The 27,452-nt window shown below is 40.9% G+C and overlaps 1 protein-coding gene across 1 annotated transcript; it reads left to right on the forward strand.

The window, feature by feature from the left end:
- Window positions 1–26,011, forward strand: ISOC1 (isochorismatase domain containing 1). The gene is made up of 5 exons (XM_009562965.2): window positions 1–361; window positions 11,290–11,409; window positions 11,580–11,783; window positions 12,166–12,282; window positions 16,043–26,011. Exons 1-5 carry the CDS (start codon window positions 89–91, stop codon window positions 16,187–16,189), a joined length of 861 nt encoding a protein of 286 aa, XP_009561260.2. The 5' UTR covers window positions 1–88; the 3' UTR covers window positions 16,190–26,011.
- Window positions 26,012–27,452: the final 1,441 nt, after the last annotated feature.

A 27,452-nucleotide genomic window follows, 5' to 3' on the forward strand; every position in this document is an offset into this window, starting at 1 on the left:
GGGCGGGACGAGCCGCCCGCCGGGATTGGGGCCGCGGGGCGGAGGAGGCGGCGGCGGTTCGGGCTGCACTCGGCGTGGCGGCCCCGAAATGGCGGCGGCGGAGGCGGCGGGTGGCGGGGGTACCTCCGTGCCCGTGCTCTTCTGCTTCTCGGTCTTCGCTCGCCCCTCCAGCGTCCCCCACGGCGCCGGCTACGAGCTGCTCATCCAGAAGTTCCTCAGCCTCTACGGGGACCAGATCGACGTGCACCGCAAGTTCGTGGTGCAGATCTTCGCCGAGGAGTGGAGCCAATACATCGACCTGCCCAAGGGCTTCGTGGTCAGCGAGCGCTGCAAGGTGCGCCTGGTGCCGCTGCAGATACAGGTGGGACCGCGTCCGTCCGTCCCCGCACCGCGTCTGTCCCCGCACCGTGTCTGTCTGTCCCTGCACCATGCCCTTCTATCCCTGTCCCGCGTCCGTATGTCCCCGCTCCCTGACCGGCTCTCCCTGCACCCTCTCCGTCTGTCCCAGCACCGCGTCCGGCTCTCCCTATCCCGTGTCTGTCCGTCCCTGCACCGCTTCCGTCTGTCCGTGCACCCCGTCCGTCTGTCTTGCACTGCGTCTGTCTGTCCCCGCACCGTGCCCACAAGTCCCTGTACTGTGCCCATTTATCCCCACACTGTGTCCAGCTCTCAGTGGACCGCGTCTTCTGTCCCTGCACCGTGTCAGACTGTGCACCGTGTCTATTTGTCCCTGCACTATGTCTGCCTGTCCCCGCACCATGTCCGTCTGTCCCCACACTGTGTCTGGCTCTCCCTGTCCCATATCCATCTGTCCCTGCACCGTTCCCCATCTATTGCCATCCTGTGTCCATCTGCCCCCGCTCCCTGACCGGCTCTGCCTGCACCATGTCCATCTGTCACCGTGCTGCATCTGTCTGTCCTCGCACTGTTCCTGGCTCTTCCTGCACCGTGCCCATCTGTGCCTGTCCTGTGTCCGGCTGTCCCTCCCCCTGCCTTGCTCTCTTGTCCTGTGTCCATCTGCCCCTGCACCGTGCCTGTCTGTCCCCGCACCATGTGTCTGTCTGTCCCTGCACGCTGCCCAACTCTCCCTGCACTGTCTCTGTCTGTCCTTGCACCATGTCCGACTTCCTCCTGCGCCCTGTCCGGCCCTCCCTGCACCGTGTCCTTCTGGCCCCACACTGTGCATAGCCCTCCCTGCACTGTGTCTCTCTGTCCCCGCACCATGTCCGTCTGTCCCCGACAGCCTGCCCAGGGTTTGCAGTGGCAGCCAATGGAGCTTGGGGCTGTATGGAGCTGCAGACAGAGCTCTGCAAACCCACCTTGACTTCCTTCTCCCTGGAAACTCTGGTTTCACCGTGGCAGGTGTGCAGGTGTGCTCTGCTCCACACACATTTGGTAACTGGGCTTTGCTTCCAGCAAGTTGTAACTTCCTCCACCCAGTGAATGGGAAGATAGCCTGAAGTAGACAAAAGAACCAGTGAAGCAGCTGAAAGAAACAGTGAAATAACTGAAAGAGCAAAGTTTTTTCCTCAAAACAGGCAGCTGGTGCTGCCTAGCCTCAACCAGAGGGAATGCTGCTAGATGGAAATCCAAAGGGTACCGGTAAGGAGGACTCTGTCAAAGGTCTCATAGTTCACAGGTCCCTAGGATTCCTGTATCCCTTCTTGCCCCCTAAAAACGCTCTTTCCCATGCCCAGGTTCATAACTCACTGGTTTTGTGGCCACAAACCAGGAAGCCAGACTGCCAGACGGATACAGTACGTGTGTTTCATACTAAGATATCTTTATGCACACCAGAGATCAGTGCCAGTCCTGCTGTAATAGTTGGACTCAGAGCAAAATTGCTTTTTTCGTTTTGTCAGCATCAAAGAAATAAAACTATTTAAAAAAAAAACCCACAATGCATTGTTTGAATTCAGAACATTCTTTTTAATCTGTAATTGTTTTAGTTTGCCAAGCCAACATTACTAGTAAGTTGAAGAAGTGATGTCACAAAAACTGAAGTGTTGCTCATCTTCTCTTTATGTTGCCTGAAAACGACTGCTTTGTGCTGTTTGTAAATGCTGCTTAGTTGTAGCATCTTGAACCCGTGAAGTCTCAAGGTGGCTTTTTCGCTTAGACTGTACATCAAGGATGACTTTTGAGGCATTTGTCGTTTCCTTAACGCCATCTGTGGAGATAGTGGATAATAATAAAGAACTAGCTTAATAACTTATTTTGTAGTTTATTATTAATTTAATCGTCCATCAGTCATAGTATTAAGTTTTAAACCTTTCCCCTTTGTGTTCTGTTGGAAACAGAACAGTTGGGGCCCAGCCAGAGAAACTGCAGAGGACAGTCTGCAACTTGCAGAATATGTTGGCATGGGTGGTAATTGAAGCAAGAGTTTTTTGTGTAATCTGAGCATGTAGTGGTGCAGATCAGGATTTTTTTTCATATTAGTGAGTGCAGCTCACTGCTCTGCAAAGACACTCTTGCAGACAGCTTCTGCACCAAAACTGTAAATGCAGCTTGAGCGTTCGTAGCAGGATGTGCATCTCTGTCTAAAAGGTTGGTGTTGAGATACAGAAGGATATGTCATTCCCAGGGTGCAGATGCAACTTTAACTGACTGCAAAGGTTCAGAGTGAAACAATATTTAATGCATTAATTGCCTAATGGATTAGCTGCTTTCACTGATACTGTTGCAAATCTCTGACAATAGCAACTGTTGATATGAAAAGGATGGTACTTGTGTATTATTTTAGTTGTCTCCTTGATGTGCTTCAGCAGCTGAGAATGAGCTGGAGACATCATAGTGATGTCAGTCAGCTTGACTTAAGCTACCGGCAGGTGCTCAGAGATTGCTCGTTCGGTGAACATTTGGTCTGATACAGTCACAGCTGCGCTTTTTAAGACCTTTAGGATTTTCTGATGGGAAGATTATACTTTCTTTCCATATGTTGATTGATGCACTGCCGCTATTGTGTGCTCTCCCCCTCCAATGTTTTATCTGCAGCTACACATGACATAGGTTTGTCAGCTCTGCCTGTGAGGTACTCAGTTGAAATACCATTTTGAACGTGTCTTTCAAGAGAGACAACCTTTGCTCACTGATGTGATTAGACTTGCATATTTGGAAAGTTACGTTTGGTTTAAAATTAAGCTTCGCAGATGCTAACATATGTATCCCCAGACAACAATTTCGGTATTTTCATGTGCATGCTGTATAAATGACATGTATACGTTTAGCTAGGGGTGGCATTTTAACTCCTAGGGTGGTAGTACCCATGAGCTCTGCAAGGGTGTCTTCCCGTTTTGATTCCTGTGCAGACCTGTTGTGGAAGGGTGCCTTTTGTTGCAGAAGCTCAAGAAATGTCAGCACCAAATGGTGTTTGGGCTGTTTCAATTTCCTGTCCCTGCAGTTGAGGGGGGCAGTAATCTCGGAGAGAAATCACCATATGCTGCCCTCGGAAAGCAGTTCAATCCGAGGCTCGATCTGTACGGGGACATTTGTTTTCCAGTTGCATTTGTGCCTTTGTACTGTGCTCAAATATGTACATTTGTTTGGTTTAGCTGTCCAAGCACAGAACAGCCACTTCAACTTTTAATGGCCACCCAGTGTTCAGCAGTGGGATGAAGTTACTGGTTGGATGCTGATATTCAGCCTGGCTGCCACTCTTGAGACTCCTCTACGGCAGACGTGCAGTGGGGAGGGACTTTTCCTTTTGCCTCTCCCAATAGATGAGGGGGGGCATTTGCTTGTGACTTGAGAGGCTGAGTGCTACCAGAAAGGAGACGTCTGCTTTTCATGGATTTTACGGGTTTTAAAAGTTTTAACAGAATAACACTTATAGTTGGGGCAAGGGAGATGCAGGACTCTCTTAACCTCTTCTAGCTCTAAACGCAGTTAAAATAGGGCTATGAAACTATTGTGTTTTGCTGTAACTGTTGCAGCTGCCTTTGGAGGAGGGAAGCAGATTTTGGAAGACAAGACAGCTACACTCATTACAGCCGTGTAATAGAGGAGTTCAGGCAGCATTCGAATCTATGCCCAAGAGAGACGATTTCACAGTCTCTGTCATAACTTCAAGGTGACTTCCCTTCAGCTCTGGGTTTACAGACTTGTAACCTTGAGATAGTACAGCTAGAAAGTTATTGTTGTAATCATTGCATAAAGCTCCTCTACTTCAGGGTGTTCTTTTAAAAGACATGTTGATACATCAGGCATGTCTTCCTTGCAGAAAGCTGCTTGCAGAATGGTCCTTAGCTGCTGCTGCAAGATAAAGTAAATAAAATAGAACTGTACGAATTACACAATTTTTCACTTTTTTTATGTGTATCTAATATTGTTACTTTCAGATGCTTTGAAAATAGAAGTAACATTAACTCAGAAGCCTAAGACAACTTTCTGAAGACCAGGAAAGAAAAAGCATGCATTGCAGGATATGAGCTGGGTGAGGGCAGTTGTTTGCCTTTTTTTTTTCTTAAAAGGGAGCAATTATAAGTCTCATACATTACTGCTAACAATTAAATATAGTGTTCCAAATAGATAATTTTTTTTTTTTTTTAAAAGCTGTACTTGGAGCCTTAAAGAAGGGAAAAGGACTGTAAATACAGAAAGTAAGTTTTCTTCAAATCCAGACTCCTGCTTTGTGCATCTTTTCTCTGCAGGAAAGGTTTTGATCATTTTGGATTTTCATGAAGTTTTTTTTTACTGTCTTAGTTAGATAAGCACATGATGTTCATATAATTAAGTCTGTCGTTTTTAAATATTGAACTGCCTATAAAAGGCTGTACTTTGGCTTGGCATAAAATAAATGTTTATATTCCTAGATTGAAACAGTTGTAACCTATTTTTCCCTTGAAATACGTTAAACTTAATTTCTTCAGGGTATTTTTTTCTCTTTGAAAGACAAGCAGCGAAATAAAACTGAGTGTTACAGATTTCCTTTTAGAAATAAAGGAGAAGAAAATGCGGTAGTCAGCTTCTTCTCATGATTGTCTTTTTATGCCATCCTTGAAATAGTCAGACTGCGAGGTCCTCCACTCTTACCTTTTTGTGGGTAACCTTGACGAGATTTATGAGGTGACTAGTAATGTCAGTAATCACATGGGATTATTTCTTTGCTTCTGTCTTCCCATTCATAACAAATACTAGGGAAAAATTGCTTTTTTTGTGTGTGTAGTGGTGTCATGAAGTTTGAAGAGGGAAAGTATAGTTAAAGAGCCAGTATATGTGAATGTTTTTGTGTAGCTGATCCTGTAATATAGTACTTCATCACAGTAAGATTTTAGATAATTGATAATAATCAGCAGACGTGAAATAGATGGGAAAAAAAACCTGACCTTTCCCACCTAGGCCTTTTCTAGAGTAGGATTTAAAGCTGTATGTAACTCGTGACAGCATACCTTTAAATCCTGGTCTGGACAAGGTCCTAGAGATGACTTCTTTAGCTAGGTAAGAGAGCTGCATCAGGTTACGTGTTGGGGGAGGGGAGCCCCGGAGTCAATGAAGGAGTCCTCCCAGAGGTATGAATCATTGCTCGTTTATTGAAACATCTGAGGGTCTATTTATACAGATAATCAGAGTGCATGTTTCCATGGAATCAGAATATTTACAACATATTCTAATCGTAAAGTCACACTGGTAAACTACGCACCCGGTTCCCATGCCTGGGTCTGACTTTATCAAAGTCAGCCTCCTCATTCTCATGAGGTAGCAAAGCTCTCAGAAAACATCACAACCTTGAAGCCTTATACTAAGGCTTTGTATCTAAGAACTGACTATAGGCCTTTGTGTCTAAACATTGATACTTTAACACATTCCTTTCTACTGATTGTCATAGGCAGGGTTGTGCAAACAGGCTTCTAGGATTACAGCATGTCCAGTTTGTTCCAATATATTTTCTACAGTTACGTGTCCATCTGACATACCTATTTCAGTTGTGCTGTGCATAACTTCCAGCTGGAGGAATGAAAGTCATGGTGACTTACAGAGAAGCAGTAGGCAAAACAAATGGAAAAGCATGTATCCTGCACGTGGGAACTTCAGGTGATTTGGCCTCGGGATTTTTTTGCTTTAAATTGCTTATTGATACTGTAGCTGAATAGATGTTCTCTTCAGGATGGATTTGGACAGATACTGTGTGGCTGCAGTGGCTCACCTTCCTTGCCCCGCCTGTTGCTCCTTGGAATGAAAGCAAAGAGGTGCTGGTGTGCCAGCCCAGGGTTTGATGTTTGGGCATAGGCTTGCCCCCACCCCAGCTCAGTGGTAGGTTACAGGTAGTCATGTTTTTCACCATCAGGGAACGGGTAAGGTGGAAGTGTCTCATGTCCCTGACGTGTGGCTGTGGAAGGGGATGATGGCTTTGGTGAGTAGTAGAATTTATTGAGTCGTAGAATCATTAAGGTTGGAAGAGACCTTTAAGATCATCCAGTCCACGTGTTAGCCCAGCACCACCGTGCCTGCTGAACCATGTCCTGAAGTGCCATGGCTACACATTTTTTTAACTCCACCACTTCCCTGGGCAGCTAGTTGCAATGCTTCACCACTCTTTTTGGTAAAGATTTTTTTTCCAGTATCCGGTGTAAACCTTCCGTGTGCCATGCTGACAAACCAGTAACTAGCAACTTTCCTTTATACATAGTGGATACTTCTCTGGATGTATTTATGAGCTGCACTAGGTACTATTTATGAAACTTAACTTCCAACTGCTTTCTGTTGCGCTCTCCTGTGCTCTGTCCTTCGCACGTCAGCTATTCCAAGTAACATCAGCAAATGTTGATTTTTTGATCTCACAATTTCTTCTCATTTCTTCTTTTTCTGCCACGTGTTGCATGACGTGATTCAAGCTGCAAGTTCATCAGCAATAAATATAAAAATCAATATAGGAATTATTCCTATTAGATTTTGTAAAAGCTTTTATTTTGCAAATATGTTGTTGACCCAACTTTCTCTGCTGGTATTAAACTGAAGGGATAAATTAAATCATGTGAAACCAACTTGATAATAGAGGAAAGCAGATGTGAGTCTTTTGTTCCAGCTGCCTGCGATGTTTATCATAAACAAGTGGTCTTATGGATTCAGTGGAAGTCTATAGTGAGGATGTTCCCTGGCTGGAAAGGCTGTTAGTTTTCTTCCGTGCTTCACTGTCAAATCAGAATAAAATGAACTGGGCTCTAGAAGATCTGTTCCAAATCCACTGTTTGTAAGTGTTCCACCATCCATGCCATTGCTGAAACTTGGGACAAATACTATTTTTGCAGAAGATGCTAAGCTGGGAGGAGCTGCGAGCATCTGAGAGAGCAGAAATCAGGCTTGTCTTGACAAGTTGGAAAAACAAAGTGAAGCAAGATGCAGTTTAAAATGGAAGCGACAAAGGTAGAAATAATTCCTGTGCTAAGTTGGAAGTAATAATATACGCAAATCAAAGATGGGGGGGGGAGTTCAAAGGATGGTTTGAGATTAAAGTGCACCTCGGGAGTCTAAGAATCATCAATTATAAAAGGAGGAAATAGCATACTAGGAAGTACCAGTTGAAGAGTGCCCAAAAGGGCTGTGAATTGACTGATCTTTTCTAAAGGTCTGCTAGTGCCAAGAAGTATTATCGGCAGTGAAATACTACTGTTATAGTTGCACAAGGTGCCTTACTGTAGACTGCAATTTGAAAAGCACTCCAGGAAGGGCAGTGAAAATTATTTGAGTTGTAGGAGGAAATATTGAAAGTATTAGATATATTTTAGCATAAGGGCAGGGGGAGGTGGGGCAAGTAATAGGACTAAAGGATACCACATCTAGTCTTGAGGTATGGTGGTAGGTGTTTGTGCGTGGTTATGCATGTGAAAGAGGATGGTAATGCTCTTGCATTTCAAATCCACTATGGACAGAGCTGGAAATAATTCTTTTAAATGGCAACAAAGGAGCTATGGGTGAGAAAACAGTGCAAGGTAGAGGTAACAGAGCTGAGGGATGGATTGCATGGTAGCTATGTACGTTGTGTATTGCTGATGGGTTAGACCAGAGGGGTATCTGTGAATAATAATTGTGTTAGGCTGATCCTTCTGTAGAGGCAGACTGCAGCTTCTTGAAGGCTTTCCTAGTTTATTCATGCTTGTTCCTCTGCTAAGGATAGTCATGCCGTCCACTGCCTTGGCATAGGAAGGTGTGTTTTAAGAGTAGATCACTCTACACACTACAATCCACGCTGGCTTGCAGTAGTTCAGAATGATCTTAAAAAAAAAAAAAAAAAGCTATGGAATGATTTATAAAAGAAAATAAAGGTCTTTTCTTGTTATATAAATGCCAAGACAAAATGACACTTTTTCTGAGCAGGAGGCACACTTACAAATATTTTCTATTCAAGTAACTCTATTTCTGCTGCTGAACATTAGGAAAGTTAAATGTCATGATTGACTGCTCTTGTGGTAGTAATTGCTTGAGTTAGAATGGGTCACAGTACGTGCTCAGTGTGGTGTTGAAATGTTTGTAAGTATTTCCCATGACATGGCGACTGCTTCGTTCAAACATGTATATGGATGGTGTTCAAGAGCAAGGTGGTTATTCACTATTTAATTTAATTTTATTTTTAAGCATTATTTGTCTTGGGCCTCATTTGTTACATGGTGTAGAGTCACAGAAGTTTTACTTGGGAGAAATACCTAGGCGCTACTTTCCCTAACTCCTGTGCAAAGCCAGTTAATGATCAAATCAGCTGTTGCTTTACAGAATATTGAGAACCACCAAGGATAAAGATCCTGCCTCCTATGATAACTTGTTTCAGCGCAGCTGTAGCTTCTTAGCTAAAAAGATTTCTCTAATGCCTGTTGTGATACTCTTCTGTATTCCTGTGGCATCCGTGAGTCCAGTGTTAGAACATCTTCTTTGTCGTCCTTACTGAATTTGCCTTCATAACTCTTGGATTGCTGCTATTGCCATTTTACCTACAAGGTGATCTCTTCTCCCAAGTATGGTCCCTTCTCCCAAGTATGGTCCCTTCTCCCAGGTTTGGTCTCTTCCCAAGCAATAGGACGAAAGGAAATGGCCTCAAGTTGTGCCAGGGCAGGTTCAGATTAGATTTTAGGAAAAATGGAAGAGTTGTGAGACACTGGCAGAGGCTGCCCAGGGAAGTGGTGAAGTCACCATCCCTGGAGGTACTTAAAAGACGAGTAGATGAGGCACTCAGGGCCATGGTTTAGTAGTGGACAGGTGTGGTTGGACCTGATTATTTCGAAAGTCTTTTCCAACCAATGATTCTATGATTCTGTGAAGGACTGGAGGAACTGTGGTTATGAACATTTCCTGTTCTGACAGTAGTGATGTACTGAATCCAAAAGATGTAAGGATTTAGTGCTTACAATTATAAGACACAAGTAATTTTCACAGCAGTTGGAACTGGCCATTCTGTATGGTTGAATGTGACCATTGTTGTAGTTTTTTAATGTTAGAAATTGAGATTAGAACTGTGTTACTTATGATGTTCTGAATAAATTAAAGATTTAGGAGTGATATTTAATGATTCTCAATTCCCTTGCAATGGGTTGACCTTGACTGGCTGCCAGGTACCCAGCAAGCTGCTCCATCACTCCTTCTCCTTAACATGTCAGGGGTAGAAAATATGACAAAAAGCTTGTGGATCAAGATAAGGACAGGGAGATTGCTCACCAACAACTGTCACAGGCAAAATGAACTCCACTTGGAGAAATAAATTTATTACCAATCAATAACTGAGTAGAATAACACGAAAAAAGAAATGTAAAAGCAATTTTGCACAACCTATCAATTTTCCCCAGGCTTAGCTTTGCTTCTGATTCCTCTACCTGCTTCCTGCTAATGGCACAGGGAGACAGGGAATGAGGATGGCAGTCAGTTCATAAGACTTTCTCTGCCACTCTTTCCTCTTCACACTCTTTTCCTGCTGCAGCATGGGCTCCCTCCCATAGGAGATAGTCCTTCATGAACATCTTCAATGTGGGCTGTTCTCACAGGCTTCAGTCCTTCACAGACTGCTCCAGTGTGGATCCATTCCATGGGGTGCAGTCCTTCAGGAATGAACTGCTCCAGCACAAGTCTTCCCAGCAATCTGTCTCCAGCGAGGTGTCCTGTCCATGGGTTCATATGTCCTATCAGCAAACCTGCTCCAGCGCAGGCTTCCCGTAGGGTCATAGGCTCCTTCAGGCATCCACCTGCTCCAGTGTGGGGGGCAGCTTCTGGTGTCTTCTTACCAAAGCCACCCCTGCAGCCTCCCTCCACTATCAAAACTTGTCACGTAAGCCCAATACATCTATGCTGTTCCACAGTATGCTATTTTACAGATCTTTGTTCTAGTTTAGAAATCATAACCTCAGTTTGCAGAAAATGAAGTGCATACAATTAATGGCTACTTCCCAGAAGCACTTTATTCAATTTCATTTATCAGTCTGCTGAAAAGCTCCTGGATGGATGTAATTTCTCTTGAATTGCATTACAACTAAATGCTAGTATGTAGCTGCTTTCTTTCCCTGTAGCCTCCAGCTGAAGCCTTATCTTTTGCTTCTGCAGGTAGCAAAAGTAATTTCATACAAATACAAAACACTCTTTCAAAGTGTGGGGAAACGCAATCTTTCATTTATTTTTTCTTACCCCTCTGCTTCTGCCCTTCTTGGTAGGCAATAGGAGAGAAAATTTGGGAAATTATTTTTGTCATTAAAATGTATTTGGTTCAGTTTCTGATCTTAATACTGACAAGCTTCTCTGCTATTGTTCTAGCCTTTGGACATCAGTCTTAGTCTTGTGCTAGAAGATGCCATAGACAAAGCAAACTGACTACATGATTAAATTATTGAAAATATGTGTACAAACAGTATTGAAAATAAGTGGAAGTCTGATTATTTTTTTAAAACTTTACTTTATCTTGATTTTATGTTGGTTCCAAGAGTTGTGAATTTATAAGTGAATTTGAGGAACGTAATTTTGCTGTCGGTACTTTTTTTTTTTTTAGTGCAGTACTGAAAAAACTACTTTTTGGGGCAGTATCACCTTCCACCCTCCTTCAGGGCTTGGAAGTTTCTGTGTACATTTACATTGACTAGTATCTCCAACAATAAAATCCTGATTACCTATTGATGATGTATTGTACTTTTCAGTATCAGCTGTTCATTTGAATTTGGAAACATACCAAAATCAGGTTTGAAAAAGCCTTTCTCTTATTTTGACTCAAAGTAACATGAATCTGTTACCTGGCTGAGGCATTGCTGACTCTTACTTATTCTGCTGCTTTTCTGAAAGAGTCTTTACTGCCACAGAAAACATGATCTGTATTTTGTTTTCTAGATGACTACTTTGGGCAACTTGACACCCTCAAGCACTGTGTTTTTCTGTTGCGATATGCAAGAGCGATTCCGGCCTGCCATCAAGTATTTTGGGGATATCATCAGCGTAGGCCAACGACTGGTATGGTTTTTGCTTTTTTTCCTTGTGTTGAGTTTTGATCACATGTGAATTGTTATTATATACACAGCCAATTTACTGCTTATTCAGTTTCAGGTAATAGCAATGTCTTTGGTATTATTGTTCTTCAACAATTTCTTTTCTTGTACACTTTTCTCTCTGCTCCCTTGCAGCTCCAAGGTGCACGGCTCTTAGGAATTCCAGTTATTGTAACTGAACAGTATCCCAAAGGTCTTGGCAGCACTGTGCAAGAAATTGATTTAACAGGAGCTAAACTTGTGCTTCCCAAAACAAAATTTTCAATGGTGTTGCCAGAAGTGGAAGCAGCATTAGCAGAGATCCCTGGAGTCCGTAGCGTTGTCCTGTTTGGAGTGGAAGTATGTGCCTTGCCGTTCTTGTTCTGTTTTATGGTAATATCTATTGGCCCACAATAGCATTAAGCATTGCTTTCTGTAATTAAAATAAGTCAATTTGTATTGCTTAGAGCTCACATATGTCCTCTACAGAATAAATTATTCTTCGTTACTTGTCTTTGATATTATCTTATAATAAAATTTGAAATTAGATATTTGTAAACTACAGGCTCTTTGTATCAAGCTTAGTGGCATTTAAGACCCATATAGAGTTCCCTAGGAATGTAGGAGGGAAAATATGATGTTTTTCAACCCTAACTATGTTCTCTAATTTGGCATTGTGCTGTTCATATTTTATGATAATGGTTTGTTGGTGTATTTTTTGCCTTTGATTTCTCCACTGTAGACTCATGTTTGCATCCAGCAAACAGCACTGGAATTAATTGGTAGAGGGCTGGAAGTTCATATTGTAGCTGATGCCACGTCATCAAGAAGTATGATGGACAGAATGTTTGCACTTGAGGTAAGTTTCTTAGTTAAGGCTTTCTCTACCATGGGGCTGTATGTTGATTTCCCTGTTTGTTGTCAGATAAAAAGGAGTTTACAAGGACAGTAAGCAGTGGACAAATGTACCTTAGAATCATAGTATCACCAGGTTGGAAAGGACCCACTGGATCATTGAGTCCAACCATTCCTAACACTCCCTTAAACAATGTCCCTAAGCACTTCATCACGTAGACTTGAGAAGAGGTGAATGCTCTGATTTTTAGAATAGCTTACAGGAAGGAGAAGGATTACTGCCTTATTTTTCCTCCCTAAATTATGATTTAATATGTGGAACCTCATTTAGGACACTTGGATTTTAAAAGTGATTGTTCCATGCAGTCTAATTTACTCTGTATAACCATTAGTATTTTAGGATATTTTCTTATGGAGTGTTATCTGTACAGCACAGTAAAAGCACTACACAGCTTTTTGTTCTGTTTTTCCAGTCAGCATTTCTTCTGCTGTTGAAATTCCTTTAAATGAAGTGTAATAGCGTAAGTGATCCTGTTGAAAGCCCCTTGTATGTCTGTCCATCCTTCTGCTCTTCCTCATCAGTACAAATTAAAGCTTAATCTCAAGGCTCTGTGATTATAGTAAAGGCTTTCCTTCCTCCTTCTAAGAGCTTAGTCTTAACTAAATGTTGAGAAAGTGGAGATAACGGTAACAGGAAGATTTAAAAGCACATACAACTATCTGGTAGCAAATTCATGCAAAGGATTTTTTGGTAGTGTGCTCTCACTTGTCTACAGGCATTGCTGTTGGAAATCACAAGCTGATACGTAAGTGAAGTATTGCAATTTTTGGTTCACGCCCTAACAATTATTTGGAAATTGAAGCTAGTATTAACGACAGCACTTTATACTTTCATAGTTGCGGAGACTTTTAATTTCTTCTGTTTCTCATGAATAAGAGAATTAAGGGCTAAAAGGAAATCACCAGCAAACAGCGTTTGATGAAACCCATGACTTTGATTAAGTGGAAGCTTAATGTCGTCTGTCACATAAAGTGTAGTGACGCACAGAGTGCAGGAATGACTGAAATCATAGGGTCCCCAGGTCGATGTCATGCAGCAGCAGTAGCAAACAAAACAATTGTAGAAAACCTGAAATCTGTTTGCCTGATTGTTTACATCTTTGTACATTTGATTATCACTTATGCTGTGTCTGCAGGCCTGGTAGTTTGTTTAGTATGACAGAATTTAAAGCAGTGATTAGCTAGCTTTGCTTTTCTTTCAAGTCAAAAAGGTATTGATCATCTTAAAAGTATTGTTGGTTGCAAAAGCTGAAATCCAGGCAAATTGGTTAGCTTTAGGTAACATTTTAGTATGTCTTTCCAGCGTTTTCTCAGCAAGCACAAAGAAAATGTTTTGTTGTGGTCCCTTAAGTAACTATCATTAAGACATGATTCAGGGAACATTTGCTGGCTTGCTGTGATGAGCCAGCCAGTTGTATGACAGTAAGTCCTCCTCCTCTGTGCCTGCACATGCCAGTGTTGTCTTGTTTTTGTGCTGTAGAGCCTCTCTTAAAAATGCTACTCTGTACTGTGGGCTGGAGTGGGCAAGAGGTGGGCATGCCTGGGAGCAGGATATCAGGAGAAAGGGACACAACCAGCTTCCTCAGCACCCGCAAATAAATCCTGTCTGGTCCTACCTGCCCCTTCAGTTCTGCATGGTGTGCCTCATACAGCATGTGTTTTGATGGTGCAGGCGGTGAACTTAAAAGTACTAGGAAGTGCAGTTTGAATTAGTTGATAGACAACGCTTTCATGTCTACTTGGATTACCCTAAGGGGTTATTGTCTCCATTTCTGTTGTGTGCCTAAAAATGACAGCAGGTAAAAACTTGCAATTAAAAGAACAACCAGAGACCACAAACTCTCAGAATTTCAGTTGGTGAAATAATTCAGCCCAACTGACCATGGTTGTGTCTGTTCTTAATCTCTGCTAATCTAATAAAGATGCCTTTGTGTCACTGCTTGGTCTCACATTAATCCAGCTCAGTCTGTTCTTGCTGGATTTCTTTTCTGTTCTGTGTTTGTTGTACTTGTTACTGCAGTGTGGATGAAACACATGCTTGCTGCTTTCCTTCTTCTGAAAGACTGTGACTAAGAAAACTTCCCAGGCTTGAAAATTGTCTGGTATGCTTAGCCCACACATCTCTTCATTCCTCCTAATCTCAAAACTATATAAATTATACTTCATCCTAGAAGTAGACTATAAGGCAATGCCAGCCTTTTTGACATGTTATGGTACATTTTGCTTCTAAAGAGAGGATGTTCTCTTTTCTTAATCAACATTTCTCTGAAGGCAAGGTTCTTTAACAGTCTGTTTTATCTCTCATCCGTACTATTTAAAAGCAACAATGTTGTATTCCTGGAGAAGAATATCTTGAAAACATTGCCATAATATTTCATTTTGATTTTCCTGTTTTTCTCTTTTGTGTGCTCCTATGGTTTAAACAAATATGTCATTGTACAGAGTAGGAGAGCTGGGGAAGCTATCTGCTTTGTTTCAGCTTAACAATACCACAGGGCTTGCTGCCATTATTGCAAGCAGGAAACATTAACTTGAGTAAACCTAGCCTAGTTTGTTTATCATTATAAAGACTGTAGTTACATGTACTTCACTGATCCTCTAAAATTAATATTAATAAATTAAAATTCCCCCATCGATTGCTTTGTAATTGAAAAAATAAACAGCAGTGAGGTGTGTCTGCTTTAGAAAGTCTCTAGTTTTCCTTCCCAATTTAGTAATTGCAATTGGAAGCTATCTGAAGGTGTATCTTTATTTTCAGCCTCTTGCCCTCCTGTGATTCATTCAGGACTCTGTTAGATTTGATGGACCATGCAGTTGAGTAGAGGGAAAGGAGGGAAAGCTGAATCTATGAAGACTTCTACTGCCAAAGCATCTATACTGTTGCTGGGAAGGATAGTTACCTGTACTTAAAGATGTCTTTGCTACGTAGGTGACAACCACAGTCTTAAAAGTCCAGAAACTTTGCAATAACTCTTGTGATTTGGGCTTCATGAAGCTTTGCTGTTTAGTTGCACGCTTAAAAGATCTAGCAGACCTCTTTCAGTTTTGCTTTCTGTGTAGCAATGCTTTTTATCCTGTAGCCTGTGAGAACTAAGTTGGGAATTACTGAGGCTATAAGGAATTTTTGGTTAAAAGGAGCTGCTATTGTGCCACTATGATTTATAAGATCCATAGGAGAGCTTTCTTTTTGTCTCCTGATATTATTAGCACTAGCATACTGTCTAGCTGAAAGACCAAAGCGGTATTACATAAGAAGCCCTGAAAGAGAATTTCTTACAATTAAGTTTCTTGCTTATACCTTTAGCTTGGAGTTCGCTATTTTCTTTTTCCCTAGGCCTCTTAAATCTGAATCAGAGTGAATAAAGGTATTCTTAGGGCTATGCAAGGGGAAAGGTTTAATACAGTCATATAAGAGGAGTGGGTTTTCCGCATATTAAATCTGACACAGGGAAAGAATCCAGTCCAAATAGGAAGTCCTATTTGTAATCCAGGGCAGCCTTTGTTCTCAATGAAGTCTAAAACCAGTCACTTTCCATCCTAGCTTTATTAATGTCACCGCTAAGAAATGCTGGAATGGAATTGGCAATACTTTTGTTAATAGGAGATTTTTTTTTTAAATACCATCCCTCTTTTTTACAAAATGCATACTTACTGACACTTGCAAGCATCTCATGTTATTCTCTCTCTGCTCTTTTCTCTTTCAGCGTCTTGCTCGTACTGGAATTATAGTTACTACTAGTGAAGCTATATTGCTGCAGCTGGTAGCTGATAAGGAACATCCCAAATTCAAAGAAATCCAAAATCTCATTAAGGCGAGTGCCCCTGAGTCAGGGCTCCTTTCCAAAGTTTAAAAGAGGATGTGGAGGAAGCGGATCTCATTGTCATCTTAGAGGAGGAAGGAAAGCTGTAAGCGCACACATACACCTTCTTTCACTCAAAGCTTGGTAGAAGTGTAAAATTAAAAATTGACATACTCATGCCTGCCTTAGCAAAATTGTCTGGTTGTACATCTGGGTGACAGTGTGTTCTCTTTAGTTACAGCTGCCAGAGGTAGGACCCTTTCATTCTCAAATTTTCTTACTAATGTGAAAAAACAAAAATTCACAGAGGTGCCTGCTAGTCTATACTATACACTGATTGTAACAGTTCCAAAAAGTGCATATTTCTGTGACACTTCTTGATTGTGCACTTTGTAAAAGCGTCCTGTGATATTCTGGTTTACTTTTGTATTAGTAGAAGATAATTACATATTGGATAAATGTAAATGTAATGTGATACACTTTAGTGTTCTATGTAAATGAAGTATTTCAATTGGGGATAATTTAAAACCAAGTAAGATATATGGACTATATATGTGCTTTTGTTCTCTAGGATAAAATTTAAGCGCTTTGCTTCGTAGACGAAGCACATAGATCAAGCAGCAGCTGATGTTTGATTGCTCTAGATAGCTGAAGCCTTCATCATGACTTTCGATTATTCTGCAACTAACTGCCCAACCCTGTACTTCACTTCAGAGTACACAAACAGAAGACTGTCATTTAATGAGTTCTTTATAAACGATGGGTGTAAAGTCCTTCAGAACTAGCAGAAGATTAACAAAACTTTAAATAAATTGGCAATTATTAAGGCTATTAAGGAACAAAAGCTTTTCAGCCTCAAGTGGTGAATCTACTACTGTGTTTAGGTATATTTGGGGGGGGGGGGTTACCCTATTTTAGTTAGATGGAATAATTTCATCTGATCACTCATTGGGACAAATGAGCTCTTAAAGAAACCTCTGCTTCTCTAGGTTTTTACACTATTTTTTTGTGGGATGGAGTTGGGGGAAGTTTGAATGGAATCTGTCCTAGAGGCGTACTTTAGAAAAATAGCATCTTTAACTTAATGTCATATGTATTTTCTATCTAGAAACGAACTTGTTCATAAGGCACTTCCTTTATGTTCCGGTCATTTAAAAATGTTGTATAAAGTTTACAGTGTGACTGAGACCTTTATTTTTTTAGAAGAGTACTAGAATGTGACATACTGAACACTGATCTGTCTAGTAGAAAATAAATTAGAGTACATGTATTGTCTTAAAGTGCTTATTTTCCCCACAAGATGGCTCTAAAAGAATTGGTTCGGAGAGTTATAACCTTTATATATTGAAAACAAATAAAATGTTAACATTTGCTGTCCCTTTTATGCTTGTGATATTTATCGAAGAGCAAATCCTGAAAGCTGTGTTTGCCATGGACCTTATTCTGGTTTGTGCTGCTGTGGAATTTCTATAGATGTCATGGGAATTTTGTGTAAAGATCAAGGTTGGATAACGTCTAATAATTCTTGTCTTCTATGTCTAGTTACAGTGTTATTTAGTGCTCCAAAATATGAAGAATGAACACTATGTTTCAAGTTGGAGGCAGGGAGGCGAGTTGAGTTGAAGAACCATTGTCCTATATCACTGACCTACTTTTTACTGTCTTTTCTAGTATATTAATCACATGGCCTAGCAGTATAAAGTCCACTTATATAAATCAACAGCTGTGCACTAAAATACCATAAATTTCTTATGAAATAATGGGTTTATTGCTTTCTTACCTTTATGTGTTGGTGGTGCATAGAGTTAGCAATTGAAAAAAAATGAAAACAGGATTTTTACGTGTTTATTTTTGGAACAGTATAGATTTCCTCAATAACAAATACAAGGGGTTTTAAGAGGTAAATGTATGTTACTAACAGTTTACTGTTTTTATACCAACATGAGTTGGAGGACAGATCTCACAAGTTCCTTTACACACAGGCCTTTTCTAATTAAGGTTTTTACCACAAGACGAATCATTTGTTAGCAAGATGGCTCTAGAGAAGAATCTATAAAATATGTTGATATTCTCTGTGATGATTTAATTTTTTTTTCTTTTTTTTTTTTTGTATTTGCATAGCCCTCTGTGGCAAACTAGATTTTTATCAAGGTCCTTAATTTGTGGGGTTTTTTTCCACAAGCTTAAAGAATAAGAATGAAGAAACACCCTGTGTTATGCTATAAAACTGAGCTCTCAGATGTGAATTTAGGAGCAGAATGGTTGAAGTCTTTCTCCTTCATTAGGTGGCTGCATTATTCAACATCACATGGATCATTCAGATGAGAGTCTAAGGTTGTTTATTTAAAAAAAAGTAGAAAAAATGTTGCCATGTTTCTCTTACATAAAGTGAGTTTATTCATAGGAGAGAATTTTCTTTGCTTATTCATTTTTTTAACTTACCCATATTTTCTGTTCTCTGATAATTGGGTGTTCCCATGCTGTAGGACAGGAGAACTGAGCCCTGTGAGAAGACCTCTGCAGGCTGTTGCAGGCTGTTATCTAGTGTAAGTACTGTTTTGCCCTGCAAGGATATGAAATAGCAGAAAAGAGAATTGCTTAGGCATATGTGTAGGTGATTGTAAAGAAGCCTAATTCATCACTGTCTAAGTACCAAGGAGTCCTTTATTTGAAGGCTTTGCCACAGCTACAGCTAAGCAACATGATTGCCACCTGCTGTAGGTGGCTTCAGTGTTATTTCTTGTTCCTTGGGGAAGCAGAAAGATGACTCTTGATGGAGAAGGCTGGTTTCTTTTTCTTGATGGTTGTTCTGCTTCTGTGCAAAGTTGCTAATGTGTTGTTAACCTCACTGGAGTAGCTAGTATATAAATTGTACACTAAATGTAATAACAGGCATGTGCATTGTTAGTTTATCTTTTCAGAACCATGGCCCTTTTATTATATCTCCATCCTTATAATGATTTTCTATGTACTAAAACAGGTAGGGTCTGCAGTATCCTTTCCAAAACCTGAGGATGAATAAAAAATGAGCTGTTGGTAGCCAATGTTTTCAGTTATGGTCATCACAGATGGCTGGAGAAATGATGCAGTGGGACTGCTCCACTGTAATTTCTGCACTTGCCTGACAGTAGTTGTCAGGTAAATGTGCACTTACTCAATAAGCACTATGGTTTATTTATGTTTTGTTTAGATATCTCGGTGGTGCCCTCTCCCTCCTGCCTGCCCCATATATATCACATTACCTAAACAATGACATTAATCTTTCATGAGAGGAGTATTAAGATCAATCTTCTCTTTTTGACACTTACATTTTCCTTTGGAAGCCTCAGATATTTTTTTGTCAAGGTCCCTGTTGAACTTGAGCTCTTCTATTGCTACGTATTTGTTTTCTTATGTAAAAGATGAATCTTCAATCTTTTGTTCTTTTAAAAACTTTGTTTTCGTTAAACATGAAGTAATAGCTAGAGCTGTGGAGCCCTGAAGAAAGGCAGATGATATTAAGGAGGATTAATGCTTTGACTTTAATAAGCGGTGATACGAACTAGTAGTTATGTAGTTCATTTGTTATTCTTCAGAGTATATTCTACCATGTTATGTGCTATGGCAGTGACAGAAGAGGTTAGTGATTTGTAGAATTTGGGGTTTTTTTCTCCTCTGGATAAATTAGAGATAAACTGTACTAGTTAGGAATAACATATGTCCTTCAGATAGGCTTAGAACATCTGCTCTACAAATGGGCTATGGCAGGAAATCCTTGAAAAAAAAGTTTTGTTTTGATTGTTCAGTGCTGCTTTCTTCTTAATGATCTCTGATATGGAATGCTTTCATGAAGCTCTTGTTAGACCTTTCTGTAATCTCAAGAGGTGCTTCTGGTGCTGTACAGGTTACAATTGATAATACGCTGTTCCTTCTCTTGGAATGGAGCTCTCTCTATATATAAATATCTAAAATATAGATATATCTCTATGTATCTCTATATAAATATCTAAAGATCAGCTAGTATGTAGGGTCTTGTCTTTTATTACTCATTTGAATTGCATAACTTAGTTTTTCATATGAGATAAAGGAATATTTGCGAAGTACTACTACGAATAGGAGGAATTAAGTATTAGCATGCTTAGATCAGCTTAATAGACTTACTAAAACCGCCAGAGTTGGCAGCTCTCCTGCCACTGACAGCATTAAGCTTTGCTTTAATGAAACCCTTTTATCTGCTCAAGAAAGAAGATTGAGCAAACAAATGAAGAGAGCCATTAATAGAGAGTAGGTGCTGAGGTGCAAAGGCAAAATGGAAAAGAAAACTTGTTTTCCAATTATTACTGATTTTTTTTTTCCATGGGGATGTTAAGAAGCTGGAACATTTATTAATGTAGAATTACATACCTTAAGTTTGCAAAACCTGAGCAGGTCACAGCAGTCCCTGACTGTCTTGCTGTGCATTTTATTCCCTTCCTGGACTGTTTTTACCTTGTTTTCATTACTTTGTAACTGTCCCAAAAGCAGAGTCTGCTAAGCTTTTTGGCTCTGGCTATTGCAAAAATTGCCAGCTGGAAGGGTGAGAATTCTGCTGTCAAAATAAAATAGAAGGGAAGAGTGTTGGAGCAAAAGCTAAAGATCACCACAGACTTGGCACTGACATCCCCGAGGCAGGAATGAACTGTTACCTGCACTGTGGTTTCAAGAGTAGGAAAATCACCTACTCTTGAAAGTAGAAACAACACATCACAGGAGATGTATTAATCATAATCCAGTAAAACCATGCAAACCAGGTAGATGAGCCTGTTACATTCCTATAAAAGATTTCATTATGCAAAAGAGAAGCCGTTTTAAAGATCATAACCCCTGCTTCTGCCATTTGTAGTACAAGGATTAATATATTAAAAATTCCAAGGTAAGTAAATAGTTATATGGGTAGAATCTCACTCCTCTGTGCTATTTTATTGTTTAATTCAGTGGGCCAGGCTGTCAGTCTCTGATGGGAGATGAGCAGTTTACTGACCTCTGGCTTGGTAGCATGGTGCTGAAGCCCAGGACATGATTGTGTGTTCTGCTGGGACTGGTGCTGCTGCTGATTCCTCCCACTCTGGTTTCTCTGGCAAGTCCTGACCCACTCATTAACTGTGAATAATGTTAAGATGGGTTCCAAGTAGCCTGCCATAAGTAGGTATTAAACAGAATAAATTTTAAGTTTTCATACAATTAAGAGGAAAACGGAGTCCTGCCGTGTTGAAGAGCTGACAGGTAGTGTCTGCTATTAATTATTAAGTGGGATATACTTTAAGTACAAGCTGAGAATAAATAATGTATCTCTAAAGTTAAGGATTTTCCTTAACCCCTGCCTCTTGACAATCCCTCCCTCAGAGTAAAAAGTGGAACAGTTTTGCTTAAGCATGTCAGGAGAGAAAGGAGAATCTGTTTTAATTTGTATCATGGTAGTATTCAGGCCATGAACCCATTTTGTTGCTTTTATCATTGAAGAATATGTATTGTAAACCTGTCCGAGTACAGGGAGCTACTCAGCCATGTCGATGGATGGCCATTGATAAAAGAACTGATACAAGAAATATCAGTTCTGGGATCATCCAGAGGCTCAGAGCAGGCCAGCTACAGGAGAGAGACCTTTGGAATGCACAGCACCAGCCACTCTAGGGAATCGCTGCAAGAAACCTGTGAGCAGATTTCCTCCTAGGAAACAGAAGCAGTTGAGTGCTGAGATGCGTATCTCTCTGCTGGGGCAACATTAAAAGGAAGAGGGGCTAAAGTCTGCTAAGGAACCACTTTTCCCTCCTGAGTAGTAAACATCTCTCACAATTATGTGGAGGTCGAGCAAAAGGCTGAAACTGAAAAGCTGAAGAAGAGGAGCAGTTTTATTGTTAAAGACAATTATTTTCTTTTAATGAGAACCCAAGAGAATACTCAAGCAATTTACAGGAGGGGCTGAGACCAGCAGTGCATGACTATTCAAAGTCCCATGCTAGAGAAGATTTAGCGAGTTCCAGTTTGTAAAATAAGATAGGGTTAGATGATTATTCTGAAAAGCCATGATTTGCAAGGGTCACTGTAGTCTATTAAGTGCTTGTCCTTAATCATGTATCTATGAAACACGATTTTTTCCTGTAAATGGTGTCGTAATTTCTTTCAGAATTGCATATTTTAGGATATTTTTATGTTTCTGAATAATAAAAATAATGTTCCAGTCATTAGTTTAAAACAATTGGTTAACATATAGCAGGCTTGCATGGTGGATTTTCTGGCGAGGATAGCTAATGTAGTCTCCTTACAAAAACGTATTTTCGTATCACAAAATCTCTGTATTTCATGCTTTGCATATAGAAGAGTGGTAGTAGCTGTGTTCCACATTATTCATTAACTAAAATCCATGCATTCCCAGTGGAAAGCTGACTAACAGAAGCCGAACTGCTGTGCTAATTTCCTCTGTGAAAAACCTGTTCCAAGCATGCAAAGAGTGATGACAGAAAATACTTTTTGTAATGCATTGTGGTAGAAGTGGCTTAGGGTGTGTAACAAAACAAAACACACCTTTCAGGGATCTCCGTTGTATCAATGAAGGTACAATAATTTGAACATGATTTAAATTAGCCTTTGAAGATGTCCGTTTTTTCTCCAAGTCAGGTTAGCTCAGGTGGATCATCTGTATTTCCATTGCTCATCATCAATAGTTTCTATCATTCAGGAAATAACTTCTGCATAATTTGTGCTCCAAATAGAATTTTGATTATGTTTTTTAACATCACTAGTTAGTTCAAATTTTCCCAAGATGTGCCTTCAGTATGCTTTTATATTAGCATGCCCAGGAGAGTCACAAAGGTGGGCTGTGATTTGAGACCAGCAGATTGGTCTGGGCTGGTAGTCCCCACTGCTTTATACTGCAGGGAGGCAAGCACAGGCTGTAATGGCTTTACATGATGTAATTCCTGACAGCATGGAGGGAGGCAGGTGCTCTCCCACCAGCGCTGCACATCTGAGCCAGGGTGTAGCTGGTGGCACAGAAGTGTGTCTTTGACAGATGCCACGTAAAGCGGACCAAGCTATGACATCTGAGCAGCTTCTGAAATGACAGCTTGTATCCTGCTGGCTGAGAAAGAACAGCAATCAGGCTTCTCTGAATTACATGCCCATAGAAAAAGATGGTTAGTGACTGAATTTCTGCCTCTGGTTCTAAAAGTTTGCTTGTTCTCTGTTCTCCCAAGTTAAAACACAGGTGATGACTTGCTTACATCTTGACCTCATACATTGGAAGAAAAATTTGTTTGGGTCCCAGATGGGATCTGCTGGCAAAGTGGAATTTGAGGGCTCAAGTGGGGCAGAGCACCAGATTTTTCTTTTATTGCACTATTTTAATATCCTTCAAAAGAAGAGGAAATTGTAGTCATTCCTGGTCACGTGGAACAAGTACACACAGTAGAAATTGTTGCAGCCAAAACTTAAAAGTAGATATCAGCATAGAAATGGTAAGAATTTCTGGTATTTTATACTTACTTAGTTCATGTTTTAAATCTTAATGACAGCATTCCCTTTAAGTGTCGTAAATCCAGCATGTGCAAGTATGTACCAAATGGAAGAACAGGGGCAGTGCAGGATTCAAAGGCAAGCACTGGCAGTATCCTACTGCTTTTAGCAGTACAAAGCACTGCTTACTTATTTGACTAATATGTCCACAGTAAGAAATTGATGTGAAGTGACAAAAAAGTAGGAAGTAAAAGGTGACTTTACAGTGACAAGTGCACAAAATAAAGTTTTTTTTTTAATTGTCTGATGCAACTCCCCGCCCCACAAATACTTTAAAAGAATGTGTCTTCTCTTTTTGTTGTGTGTGTAGGGAGCAAGAGATTTTTTTTTTCTGGAATAAACAAATTTCAGAGCGCATGAAAAGGTATATTGGAAAGAAAATGCGAATGTGCACAGAGACCTAATTCTTCCCAGCAGGGTTTTTGCAGGCATTACAGTATAGGGCAGCGTCTTATTGCATTACCATGCACCAAAACCTATTTCTGTATACCAATAGAATAAATGCAGTAAAAGAAGATAAAGATAGTATTTTCACATGTAATTGGAGTCCAAATGCCTACTGGAACTTACTGAAAATCTGCACTTTACAGAGATGGAAAATCACACTGTTTAGATGCATTAAACAATTTAAAGCATCATTTAGATGCTTTTTAAAAAACATGGGCTATTTCAAACTATTTGATCTTGGTCTGATCCTGTCTATGTCAGTTTTAGAATAAGTCTGGTACTAGCATATGCACACAAGTAAATGTTTTTATATGCTTTGCCCTTTCACAAGTGTATGTCTGTATTATTAAAGTAGTCTTCATATCATCTTTTTTTTTTTCCAAATTGTTTCCCTGTTGGCCACTTCTCTCTTATTGAAACTACTAGGCATAGGTAGGCCGATACTTAGTTTCTCTGCAGATTATATTCTGGAATCCAGATTCTGATCCCAGTTTGGTTAGGTTAATGATCTGATAAACTCATGAGTAATCCCATTAATTACAAAGAGATTAACAGTTTCATGGCATGCAGTAGTTTCACCATATGTTGCCTAAAGCAAGCTAAAATGCTCCCTGTTACTGCTCATCACTAAGCGCTGAGATCTTCCACTGTTTCCACAATTTGTAGTAAATTACGTATAGCTTTTTCTTTTCTTCATATGGAGAGTAAATGATGCTTACATGCCTGAGTAATGGGATAAACAGAAGCAAGAACATTCTCACCACCAGAATAATTATTAGTGTTTAGTAATTAAGATGAAAAGAATTTTTTCTTGACATGACAGTTCCATTATTTTCATTGTTACATGCAGCCTTGCAAAGACTTGATTATACTTTCAGTGTGTTTCAATACCTGCTGGCGTAAACTCCTCTGCACAGAATGGTGCCTGTTGCTGTGTGAGACAGGCCACATCTGCACGAACACGCTATTTCAACCCATCCTTGAAAAAAAATCGATAGTATTCGATGACAAGGGAACCCAGGAGGGTGGTGGGCAGGTATTATTTGCTTCCTTTATGCAGCAACATAGTAAAGGGTCTAGTCTGGCAACGTTTAACAGCATTAAAATGGAGAGGTCAGTAGTCACAGCTGAGAGGCGACTTTGCAAGCTGTTCCTTGCTGCTTCCCAGTTGCTGGCTGTTACTTTCAAACTGAGAGGCTTATGCCTGGCTGAGTGTTATTTTGGATGCAGTAAAAATTTAGGAGCCTCAGGCACAGGCCAGATACGCAGTGTGGACATAAATGTAAATGATTGGCTTATTTAAACTATTGGAATTAAAGGATATATTTGCTGTCTACATGAGCATCATGAGATAAATGCTAGGGAAGGGAAATAAACCATCAGAATTAGAGACTTATAATCACAAAAGAAAAAGACATCAACCAGGAATTAATTCAGACTGGACGTTAAAGGCAATTGCAAATCATCACCAGAATGTGATTCTGAGGTATTCCTCCACTGGAAATAGTGGCACAAAACCTGACTTGTTTCAGATGGAATCCGCATGTGTAACCTGCATGTCAAGTCCTGTTATTAAACAGGAATATACGATAGAGTTGCTTCCAATGGTAGGGACGTGATTAAAATCTAAATGGTGAGCCAAACTCTGAATATTTGGCACTTTGCAGAAATGAGCACTTTGCATCTGCGCAGAACAGCTGAGCCTGGCAGTCCTCACAGTTGCACTGAGATCATCGGTGGGTCGAGACCATAGCCCTCAGCCAATGCTGTTCAGACAAAAACTGCCAACAACCCAACCCATAATACTTTATGAGAAATACTGTCCAGGAGCTCAAACCAAGCCCCTTAATAGGTTTGAGATTTATCCTTGAATAAATATTAAAAGTTATAAATATACTGTTGTTTCTGTATGGATAAGTAAGTCATTAATCTGTTTACACAGAAATAATTCTATTGTCACTTTTTAGAATATATAGATTTAGGTTGCAGGACAGTATATCCTGCTGGATCTGAGGGGCTGGGCGAGGCAAGGATTTTCAGCTGCACGCCGTATGGTCCAGCCAGCAGCGAGGCTGGAGATCTGTTCCAGCAGGCATGCAGAGCACAGGGACACAGAGCACACTTATGCACCGCATATGTACCTGTACATGTATCTAAACGTGGACTGTAGACGTGCCCCCAAAGCACTTGCACACACACAGGCAGCACTGAGCAGCTCTCTGACTCCTCTCTGCAGTGGAGCAGGATGGAGGTCACTGAGTGACAAAATACACTCCTATAAGGGTGAAGTGGATCTCTCTGGCAGCCAGCTCAGACCCTCAAACCAACGCACAATTGCATGTCCACAGTTGCTGGCAGTGTGCTTACAGCTAGAACAGACCTGCACAGGCAAATGCACACGTGCACACACAGATATGCACAGACAGCTGGCTGTGACTCCCCTCTCCCCACAGCCAAACCCTTCGCATTCTTGGCTGCAGAGATGCCACACACACGCTAACTCCATGCCGCTCCACCAGTCCGACTCTCCATCCAGTATGATCCTTACTGGTGCTTGCACATGTGCTTGCACATTCACATCTGTTGTGGTCACTGCACCTTGGACATGGGGTTCACACCCACCCTCTGACCCCAGCCGCTGCACCTAGATGCTGCATGTGTGCACCCACACAGGCACATGTGTGCATACATGTGCACACACGTGTGGTCACACACTAATGTGCACATGTGTGTGCACACATAGAATCATAGGATAGTTAAGGTTGGAAAAGACCTCATCAGGTGCAACAGCACAATACAACCATGCCTACTAAACCATGTCCCAGAGTGCCACTTCTACACCTATTTCGAACATCTTAAGGAATGGAGACTCCACCATTGCCCTGGGCAGCCTGTTCCAATGCTCCACTACTCTTCCAGTAAAGACATTTTTCCTAATGTCTAAACTAGACCTTCCCTGGTGCTACTTGAGGCCATTTATTCTCGTCCTATTGCTTGTAACTTGGTAGAAGAGACCAACACCCACCTCACTACGACATCCTTTGAAGTAGTTGTTGACAAGACAAGGTCTCTGTATAGTCTCCTCTACTCCAGGCTAAACAGCCCCAGTTCCTTCAGCTACTTCTCATAAGACTTGTTCTCCAGGCCCTTCACCAGCTTCATTGGTGGCTCTTACACACGCATGCACACACACATACTGAGCCATGAGTGAAAGAGTGAGGAAGGACTATGACGAGCAGTGAGGACAGGCTGTGCTGCCCAGGCACAGGGCATGGCTGACAAGCACACCCAGCAGCCAACTGCTTACCTTTCTATTGCCCCTCATTTTACCACTTCT

Source organism: Cuculus canorus, chromosome Z (assembly GCF_017976375.1).
Source record: "Cuculus canorus isolate bCucCan1 chromosome Z, bCucCan1.pri, whole genome shotgun sequence".
Lineage (NCBI taxonomy): Eukaryota > Metazoa > Chordata > Aves > Cuculiformes > Cuculidae > Cuculus > Cuculus canorus.

Coding starts and splice junctions, on each gene's coding strand:
- ISOC1 (XM_009562965.2), top strand. CDS start 89: ATGGCGGCGGCGGAGGCGGCGGGTGGCGGGGGTACCTCCGTGCCCGTG. Junction 11,410..11,579: donor TCAGCGTAGGCCAACGACTG/GTATGGTTTTTG, acceptor GCTCCCTTGCAG/CTCCAAGGTGCACGGCTCTT. Junction 11,784..12,165: donor TTGTCCTGTTTGGAGTGGAA/GTATGTGCCTTG, acceptor TCTCCACTGTAG/ACTCATGTTTGCATCCAGCA.